At 45.0% G+C, this 10,183-nt stretch overlaps 1 protein-coding gene across 1 annotated transcript in view; it reads left to right on the top strand.

Annotated features, from left to right (window-relative positions):
• Positions 1–9,751: 9,751 nt before the first annotated feature.
• LOC121339666 (bromodomain-containing protein 4-like) overlaps positions 9,752–10,183 on the top strand; it is a 32,162-nt gene continuing 31,730 nt past the window's right edge. The window contains exon 1 of the mRNA XM_041411647.1: positions 9,752–9,826. Coding sequence (XP_041267581.1) covers positions 9,807–9,826 — 20 coding nt within the window. The 5' untranslated portion in view covers positions 9,752–9,806. The remainder of the gene's footprint in view (positions 9,827–10,183) is intronic.

Below are 10,183 nucleotides of genomic sequence, written 5' to 3'. Positions count from 1 at the left end.
GGGAGAAATTCCTGATTTTTTTTCCCCAAAAATTTCCTTTTTCCAGCAAAACTTGAGGCTCCACCCCCGTGCTTTTGATCCTTTCTTTTTTTCCTTAAAAATTCCCTAAAAAACCCCAGGAATTCTTTGGGATTCGGAGCCAGAATTTGGAATAAATCTGGAATAAATCTGGAATAAATCCCTGATTTTGGGTTGAACCAAAATTCCCTTTTTTCACCCCAAAAAATCGATGGGAATTTAAAAAAAAATAAAGAAAAAAAAGGGAATTTTGGGGAGATTTTTCTTCAAATTGATCCCAAATTTCTCTGGAATCGGAATTTCCTTGGGGCGGGGGGGGGTCCCCAAAATCCCCCCAAAATGTCTCTGGGACCCCCAAAATGTCCCTAAAATCCCCAAATTGTCCCCAAAAGTCCGCCAGGACCCCCCAAAAAATGTCCCAGGACCCCTCAAAGGTCCCCAAATTGTCCCCATTGGAGCTTTCCCGGTGCGGTTTTTGCCGAATTGCCGAGGTTTGGGGCGGTTTTTGGCGCACGGTGACGTCGGAGCGCTCGGCGCGGGGAGCGGGGCAGATCCTGAGGGGAGCGCGGGGGGGACGCCGGGAGTTCGGGGGGACACCGGGAGTCTGAGGGGGGACACCGGGATTTTTGGGATGAGGAGTGAGCTCTGAGGGAATTCACGGTTTATTTGGGTTGAGGAATGAACTCTGAGGGAATTCGCGGTTTGTTTGGGATGAGGAGCGAACACTGAGGGAATTCGTGGTATTTTTGGGAACGAGGAGGGAACGCTGAGGAAATTCCGAGGTTTTATAGGATGGGAATGGGACACCGAGGGAATTTCTGGATGTTTTGTGGTGACAGGGAGTGCTTGAAAGTATTCCTGAGTGTTTTGGGATGGGAATGGGGCACTGAGGGAAATCCTGGAGTTTTTGGGATGGGAATGGGGCTCTGAGGGAATTCCTGGAGTTTTTGGGATGGGAATGGGGCACTGAGGGAATTTCCTAGTTTTTTTTGGGATGGGAATGGGGCACTGAGGGAATTTCTGGATGTTTTGGGATGGGAATGGGGCTCTGAGGGAATTCCTGGAGTTTTTGGGATGGGAATGGGGCTCTGAGGGAATTCCTGGAGTTTTTGGGATGGGAATGGGGTGCTGAGGGAATTCCTGGATGTTTTGGGATGGGAATGGGGCACTGAGGGAATTCCTGGATGTTTTGGGATGGGAATGGGGCGCTGAGGGAATTTCCCGGATTTTTGGGATGAAGAGTGGACACTGAGTGAATTGCTGGATGTTTTGGGATGGGGATGGGGCACTGAGGGAATTCCCTGGTTTTATAGGATGGGAAGTAGACCCTGAGAGAATTCTGGGGGTTTTTTTGACAGGAATTGGGAAAATGAAGGAATTCCTGGATGTTTTGGGATGGGACTGGGGCAGTGAGGGAAATCACAGGTTTTTTGGGATGGGAGTGGGATGCTGAGGGGATTCCTGGATATGTTGAGGTTGGAAAGGGCACTGAGAGAATTCCTGGTTGTTTTGGGATGAGGAGTGAACACTGAGGGAATTGCCAGGATTTCTGGGAGGAGAACGGGACCCTGAAGGAATTCCTGTTTTATTTGGGATGGGAATGGGGCACTGAGGGAATTCCTGGTTGTTTTGGGATGGGAATGGGGCACTGAGGGAAATCCTGGATGGTTTGGGATGGGAATGGGGCACTGAGGGAATTCCTGGATGGTTTGGGATGGGAATGGGGCACTGAGGGAATTCCTGGATGGTTTGGGATGGGAATGGGGCACTGAGGGAATTCCTGGTTTATTTGGGATGGGAATGGGACACTGAGGGAATTCCTGGTTTATTTGGGATGGGAATGGGACACTGAGGGAATTCCTGGTTTATTTGGGATGGGAATGGGACACTGAGGGAATTCTTGGATGCTTTGGGATGGGGATGATGAAACACTGAGGGAATTCCTGTTTTTTTTGGGATGGATATGGGACACTGAGGGATTTTCTGGGATATTTGGGATGAGCAGTGAACACTGAGGGAATTCCTGGGTGATTTGGGATGAGGAGGGAATTCCCAAGGTTTTTTTTTTTTTTTTTTGGATGAGGAGGGAACACTGAGAGAATTCCTGGTTTCTTTGGGATGATGAGTGAACACTGAGGGAATTCCTGGATGTTTTGGGATGGGAATGGAGCACTGAGGGAATTTCAGGTTTGGTAGGATGGGAAGTAGACACTTGAGAGAATTCCAGGTTTTTTTGGGAACACTGAGAGAATTCCTGGGTGTTTTGGGATGGGAATGGGGCACTGAGGGAATTGCCAGGATTTTTGGGAGGAGAAGTGACACTGAGGGAATTTCTGGGATTTTTGGGATGAGGAGTGGACACAGAGGGAATTCCTGGATGGTTTGGAATGGGAAGGGAGCACTGAGGGAATTCCCTTTTTTTTTGGGGATGGGAATGGAGCACTGAGGGAATTCTGGATGTTTTGGGGATGAGGAGTGGACACTGAAGGAATTCCAGTTTTTTTTTTTGTTATAGGAATTGGGAATGTGAAGGAATTTCTGGATGTTTTAGGATGGGAATGGAACACTGAGGGAATTCCTGGGATTTTTGGGATGAGGAGGGATCACTGAGGGGATTTTTGGGATGGGAATGGAATACTGAAAGAATTCCTGGGTTTTTTGGGATGAGGATAGGGCACTGAGGGCATTTTTGGGATGGAAATGGAATGCTGAGGGAATTCCTGGATGTTTTGGGCTAATGGGAAGTCCCTGAAAGTATTCCCATTTTTTTTTTGGGGTGGGAATTGGGAGCCTGAGGGAATTCCTGTTTCTGTAGGGTGGCAGTGGGGCACTGAGGGAATTCCTGGATTCTTTTTTTGGGATGGGAAAGAATTCCTGAGGGAGTTCCTGGTTGTTTTGGGGTGGGAATGGAACACTGAAGGAATTCCTGGAATTTTTGGGATGGGAAAGGGACACTGAGGGAATTCCTGGTGGTTTTGGGCTGGGAATTGGGAGCTTGGGGTTGTCTTTGGGATTTTGGGGTTGGAATTTGGGTCCTGGGGGTATTCCCTGTTGATTTTGGGATGGGAATTTAGAGCTTTGTGGGAATTCCTGAGGTTTTGGGGTGGGGATTTGGAATCTAATTGAATTCCCGAAATTTTGGGGATGGGAATTGGGAGCCTGAGGGAATTCCCAGGGTTTTTTGGGATGGGAATTTAGAACCTGAGGGAATTCCTGAGGTTTTGGGGTGGGGATTTGGAATCTAATTGAATTCCCGAAATTTTGGGGATGGGAATTGGGAGCTTGAGGGAATTCCTGGATTTATTTTTTGGCTGTGAATTGGGAACCTGAGGGAATTCCCAATTTTTTAGGGTTGGAAATTGGGAGCCTGAGGCAATTCCCCAGGTTTTGGGCTGGGAATTGGGAACCTGAGGGAATTCCTGAGGTTTTGGGCTGGGAATTGGGAACCTGAGGGAATTCCCAAGATTGAATTTAGGGATGGGAATTTGGAACCTGAGGGAATTCCCAAGATTTTGGGATGGGAATTGGGAGCTTGAGGGAATTCCTGAGGTTTTTTGCTGGGAATTGGGAGCCTGAGGGAATTCCCGAGGTTTTAGGGATGGGAATTTCCAGCCTGAGGGAATTGCTGAGGATTTAGGGATGGAAATTGGGAGCTTAAGGGAATTCCCAAGATTTTGGGGTTTGAATTTCCAGCCCGAGGGATTTCCTGAGGTTTTAGGGATGGGAATTTGGAACCTGAGGGAATTCCTGGGAATTTAAGGATGGGAATTTGGAACCTGAGGGAATTCCTGGGAATTTAAGGATGGGAATTTGGAACCTGAGGGAATTCCTGGGAATTTTGGGCCGGAAGTTTGGAACCTGAGGGAATTCCCAAGGTTTTGGGGTTGGAATTGGGAACCTGAGGGATTTCCAGGATGTTTTGGGATGGGAATTTTCAGCCTGAAGGAATTCCTGGTGGTTTTGGGCTGGGAATTGGGAGCCTGGGGGTGTCTTGGGGATTTTGGGGTTGGAATTTGCATCCTGGGGATATTCCCTGGTATCTTGGGATGGGAATTTGGAACCTGAAGGAATTCCCAAAATTTTGGGGTTGAAATTCCCAGCCTGAGGGAATATCTGGGAATTTAGGGATGGGAATTTCCAGCCTGAGGGAATTCCTGGGTGTTTAGGGATGGAAATTTGCAGCCTGAGGGAATTCCCAAGGTTTTAGGGCTGGGAATTTCCAACCTGAGGGAATTCCTGGATATTTTGGGGTTGAAATTCCCAGCCTGAGGGAATTCCTGGATATTTTGGGCTGGGAATTTGGAACCTGAGGAAATTCCCAAGGTTTTGGGCTGGGAATTTTGAGCCTGAGGGAATTCCCAAGTTCTTTGAGTTGGGAATTTGGAACCTGAGGGAATTCCCAAGGTTTTGGGGTTGGAATTTCCAGCCTGAGGAGAATTCCCAAAGTTTTGGGGTTGGAATTTGCAGCCTGAGGGAATTCCCGAGGTTTTGGGGTCTCAGTCCCTCCCCCCCCTCCCTTCCCTTGGATTTAACTCCCAAAAATCCCCAGATTTCCCTGGGATGACGCCAACCCCTCCTGGACCCGCTTTTCCCGGGAAAAGCCCCGTTATCCCTGGGGCTGGGTGAACCCGGGGCTAATTAGCTGCTAATTAGCCCTTAATGAGCCGGGGGTGGGGCTGCAGGAGCTGGGGGCAGGGTTTGCTTCTGGGATTTTGGGAGCTCTGGCGTTTGGAGCAGCTTTTCCCAAAGTTTGGGAGAGATTTTGGGGAATTTTTCCCAAAGTTTGGGGGATTTTGGGATCCTTTTCCCAGAATTTGGGGGGTTTTGGAGCCATTTTCTGAATTTTGGGGGGGATTTTGGGATTGTTTCCCCAAAGTTTGGGGGATTTTGGGAGTTATTTCCCAAAGCTTGAGGGATTTTTGGGATCATTTGTCAAAGTTTTGAGGGGTTTTGGGATTCTTTCCCAAAGTTTGGGATGGTTTTGGGAAATTTTGTCCTAAAGTTTGGGGGATTTTGAGATCCTTTCCCCAAGTTTTGGGGGATTTTTGGGATCATTTTATGAAATTTGGGGGGTTTTGGGGATCTTTTCCCAATATTTTTGGGATTTGGGGGTCGTTTCCCAAAGTTTGGGGGGATTTTTGGGATAATTTCTCAGAGTTTTGGGAATCATTTCCCAAAGTTTTGAGGGATTTGGGGGATCATTTCTTTAAGTTTGGGGGATTTTGGAGACTTTTCCCCAAAGTTTAGAATGGTTTGGGGATAATTCCACGAAGTTTTGTGGGATTTTAGGATTCTTTCCCAAAGTTTGGGGGATTTTGGGGATCATTTTATGAAGTTTGGGATGGTTTTGGGGATCCTTTCCCAAAGTTTGGGGTGGTTTGAGCATCACTTGTTGAATTTTGGGGCTGTTTGGGGATTTTTTGTCACAGTTCTGGGGTTTTGAGCTTCATCTGTCAAATTTTGGGGTTATTTGAGGAACATGCCCAAAATCTGGGGTTATTTGAGGATCAGTTCCCAAAATTTGGGGTTATTTGAGGAACATTTCCCAACATTTTGGGGTTATTTAAGGGTCAATTCCCAAAATCTGGGATTATTTGAGGATTTTTCCCCAAAATTTTGGTGTGGCTTGATCATCACTGGTGGGATTTTGGGGTAGTTTGAGGATCTTTTGTCAAAGTTTTGGGGTTTTGAGCTTCAACTGTCAAATTTTGGGCTGGTTTGGGCTTTGTTTCCTGAAGTTTTGGGGTGCTTTGAGCATCCCCTGTTGAATTTTGGGGTGCTTTGAACATCACAAGTTGAATTTTGGGGTGCTTTGAGCATCCCCTGTTGAATTTTGGGCTGTTTGAGCATCCCCTGTTGAATTTTGGGGCTGTTTGAGCATCCCCTGTTGAATTTTGGGGTGCTTTGAGCATCCCCTGTTGAATTTTGGGGCTGTTTGAGCATCCCCTGTTGAATTTTGGGGTGCTTTGAGCATCCCCTGTTGAATTTTGGGGTGCTTTGAGCATCCCCTGTTGAATTTTGGGGCTGTTTGAGCATCCCCTGTTGAATTTTGGGGTGCTTTGAGCATCCCCTGTTGAATTTTGGGGCTGTTGGAGGAGCTTTAGTGAAAATTTTGGGATTTTTGAGCCTCATTTCCCAAATTTTGGGGATGTTTGGGCATCACTTGTTCCAAAGTTTTGGGGTTTTTGCATCTCTGGTCAAAATTTTGGGGTTTTGAGCTTCATCTGTCAAATTTTGGGGTGCTTGGAGCTTCGTTTCCCAAACTTTTGGGGGTGTTTGAGCATCACTTGTGGAATTTTGGGGCTGTTTGGGGATTTTCTGTGCAAGTTTTGGGATTTTTGAGCCTCAGTTCCCAAAATTTGGGGTTATTTGATGATCATTTCCCAAAATTTGGGGTCATTTGAGGATCATTTCCCAAAATTTGGGGTCATTTGAGGATCAGTTCCCAAAATTTGGGGTCATTTGAGGATCAGTTCCCAAAATTTTGGGGTCATTTAAGGATAATTTCCAAAATTTTTCAGTCATTTAAAGGTCGCTTTCCAAAGTTTTGGGATTATTTAAGGGTCAGTTCCCAAATGTTTGGGTTTTTAAAGGATAATTTCCAAAATTTTGGGGTAATTTAAGAATCAATTCCCAAATTTTTGGGTTTCTTAAGGATCAGTTCCCAAATTTTGGGTTTTTTTAAAGATAATTCCCAAAATTTTGGGGTTATTTGAGGATAATTCCCAAAATTTTTGTGTTATTTAAGGATAATTCCCAAAATTTTTGGGTTATTTAAGGATAATCTCCAAAATTTCGGGGTCATTTGAGGATCATTCCCAAAGTTTTGGGATTATTTAAGGATCAATTCCCAAATTTTGGGGTCTTTTAAGGATCAGTTCCCAAAATTTGGAATTTTTTAAGGATCAGTTTCCAAAATTTTGGCGTCATTGAAGGAAAATTTCCCAAATTTTTGGAGTTTGTTTTAAGATCAATCCCAAAATTTGAGGATCATTCCCAAGGTTTTGGGGTTATTTAAGGAACTGGAGGAAAAATTGGAATTTTCATCCCAAATTTCCTGGAATGAGAATATTTGGGATTTTCTGGGAATTCTGTGCTCCTAAAATTGTAAAAAACCTGGGAATTTTTATCCCAAATTTCCTGGGATTGAAATATTTGGGATTTTCCTTTAGGAATGCCCCTGGAACTGAAGGAAAAATGGGAATTTTCATCCCAAATTCTGGGATATGGTGAAGATTTTGGAGAATTCCAAGGGAAAATTCCTGGATTTGGGAGAATTTAGGAGAATTTGGGATTTCTGGGATTCAGATTTGGGGAATTCTCCCTTTTTTTGCCATCCCTGGCTTGGATTTGGGCTGGAATTTGGAATTTTGAGGCCTGGATTGGGAATTTTTTGGCTTCCACCCAGCACTGAACGTTAATTAAGCCCAGTTTTAATTACTCGGGGCTGACAACCCCGCCCTGAGTAAGGAGTTAGTAAGGCTTTGGACCACTTAAACCCAGCACTAAATAAATGTTAATTAAGCTCAGTTTTAATTAGTCAGGGGTTACAGAGATTTGAGTAAGGCTCTGGACCACTTAAACCCAGAACTAAAATGTTAATTAAGCCCAGTTTTAATTGCTGAGGGGTGACGGAGGTCTGAGTAAGGCTCTGGATCACTTAAACCCAGCCTAAAAGCCAATTAAACCCAGGTTTAATGACACAGCCCTGAGTAAGGAGTGAGTAAGGCTTTGGACCACTTAAACCCAGCACTAAAATGTTAATTAAGCCCAGTTTTAATTAGTCAGGGGTGACAGAGGTCTGAGTAAGGCTCTGAACCACTTAAACCCAGCCTAAAAGCCAATTAAACCTGGGTTTAATGACCCAGCCCTGAGTAAGGAGTGAGTAAGGCTTTGGACCACTTAAACCCAGCACTAAATGCTAATTAAGCTCAGTTTTAATTAGTCAGGAGTGCAGTTGGGCTGACCCTGGGGGGATTTGGGGTTCCTTCATTTTCTGGGGGTTTAAATCGCATTTTTGGGGCATTTTTGGGGAGATTTTGGGGCTGGAATTTGGAATTTTGGGGCTGAAATTCGGAATTTTGGGCTGGAATTGCGAATTTTGGGGCTGAAATTTAAAATTTTGAGACCAGAATTTGGAATTTTGGGGGTGAAGTTGGGAATTTTGAGGCCAGAAGTGGGAATTTTAGGGACAGAATTGGCAATTTTGGGGCTGGAATTCAGAATTCTTGGGCCTGGGTTGGGAATTTTGTGGCTGGAATTGGGAATTTGGAGCTGGAAATGGGAATTTTTTGGCTGAAATTGAGAATTTTGGGGCCAGAATTGGGAATTTTGGGGTTTGAATTGGGAATTTTGAGGCCAAAATTGGGAAGTTCGGGTATGGATTGGGAATTTTGAGGCTGGAAATGGGAATATTTTGGCTGAAATTGGGAATTTTGAGACCAGAATTAGGAATTTTGGAGCTGAAATTCAGAATTTTGGGGCTGGAATTGAGGATTTTAGGGTTTAAGTTTCCAATTTTGGAGCTGGATTGGGATTTTGAGGTTGGAAATGGGAATATTTTGGCTGGAATTCAGGATTTTGGGGCTGGAATTGGGAATTTTGGGGCTGAAATTGGGAATTTTGAGGTCTGAATTGGGAATTTTGGAGCTGGAATTCAGAATTTTTGGGCCAGAAATCAGAATTTTGAGGTTTGAATTGGGAATTTTGAGGCTGAGAAGTGGAATTTTGGGGCTGGAATTGGGAATTTTGAGTCCAGAATTGGGAATTTTGGGCAGAAATCAGGAATTTTGAGGCCTGGATTAGGAATTTTGAGGCTGGAATTGGGAATTTTGGGGCTAAAATTGGGAATTTTGGACTAAAATTGAGGATTTGAAGCCAAAATTGGGAATTTGGGGCTGGAAGTTTGAATTTTAGGGCCAGAAATTGGAATTTTGAGGCTGCAATTGGGAATTTTAGGAGCAGAAATTGGAATGTTAGGGCTAAAATTGGGATTTTTGGGGTAGAATTGGGAATTTTGGGGCTGGAATCAGCAATTGATGGAAATTCTCTTTTTTTCCAGAGCTTTTTCCAGCGTGAGGTGGAAGATGAAGGTCAGAGGCTGAGGGAGCCACGCCTGGAAAATTCCGGTAAATTCAGCTTTTCCTGCTCCCCTGGGGGGAAAGAGCAAAAAAACCCAGAAAAATCCAATTTTTGGTGCCAAAATCTCATTTTTCTGTAGGATTCGCTCCTGTTTTGGGGATTTGGGGGCTGCAAAAATGGGAAAACCCCAAATTTTGGTGCCAAAATCTCTTTTTTCTGTAGGATTTGTTCCTTTTTTGGGGATTTGGGGGCTGCAAAAATGGGAAAACCCCAAATTTTGGTGCCAAAATCTCTTTTTTCTGTAGGATTTGTTCCTTTTTTGGGGATTTGGGGGCTGCAAAAATGGGAAAACCCCAAATTTTGGTGCCAAAATCTCTTTTTTCTGTAGGATTTGTTCCTTTTTTGGGGATTTGGGGGCTGCAAAAATGGGAAAACCCCAAATTTTGGTGCCAAAATCTCTTTTTTCTGTAACAGGAAAAAAACCCAGAAAAATTCAAATTTTGGTGCCCAAACCTGATTTTTCCATGGGATTCTTCCCGTTTTTGAGGATCCCACTAAACCCAGGGTGGATTTCCAGGATTTTGGGTGGAATTCCCAACATTCCCAAAGTTTTTTCCCCCCTCAGATTTTTTGTCTGGAGCAGAAATCTCTCCTTGATGGAGAAGCCGAGCGAGCTCTGACTCCGCGGCGGTTTCGGGAGAAATTCCATGGCAATGTATCCTACAAGGTACCTGGCAAATCCCAAAAATCCCTTCTCCCAAATTCCTGCCTCTTCTCCCCAAATTTCTGTGCTTTTCCCCCAGATTTCTGCTCCTTTTTCCAATTTTCTGCCTTTTTTTCACCACCAGTTTCAGGGTGCTCCCAACCCCCTTGGTGCCACCTCAGGCTGGTCCCAACCCCCTTGGTGCCACCTCAGGGTGGTCCCAAACCCCTTGGTGCCACCTCAGGGTGGTCCCAAACCCCTTGGTGCCACCTCATGTCCCTCAGGGTGATCCCAAATCCATCTCGGGTCTGTCAGGGTGGTCCAAACCCCGTTGGTGCCACCCCAGGGAGATCCCAACCCCCTTGATGCCACCTCAGGTCC

The sequence above is a fragment of the Onychostruthus taczanowskii genome, unplaced genomic scaffold (genome assembly GCF_017590055.1).
Source record: "Onychostruthus taczanowskii isolate IOZ18803 unplaced genomic scaffold, ASM1759005v1 scaffold367, whole genome shotgun sequence".
NCBI lineage: Eukaryota > Metazoa > Chordata > Aves > Passeriformes > Passeridae > Onychostruthus > Onychostruthus taczanowskii.
This window is presented reverse-complemented; position numbering and strand designations above follow the sequence as displayed.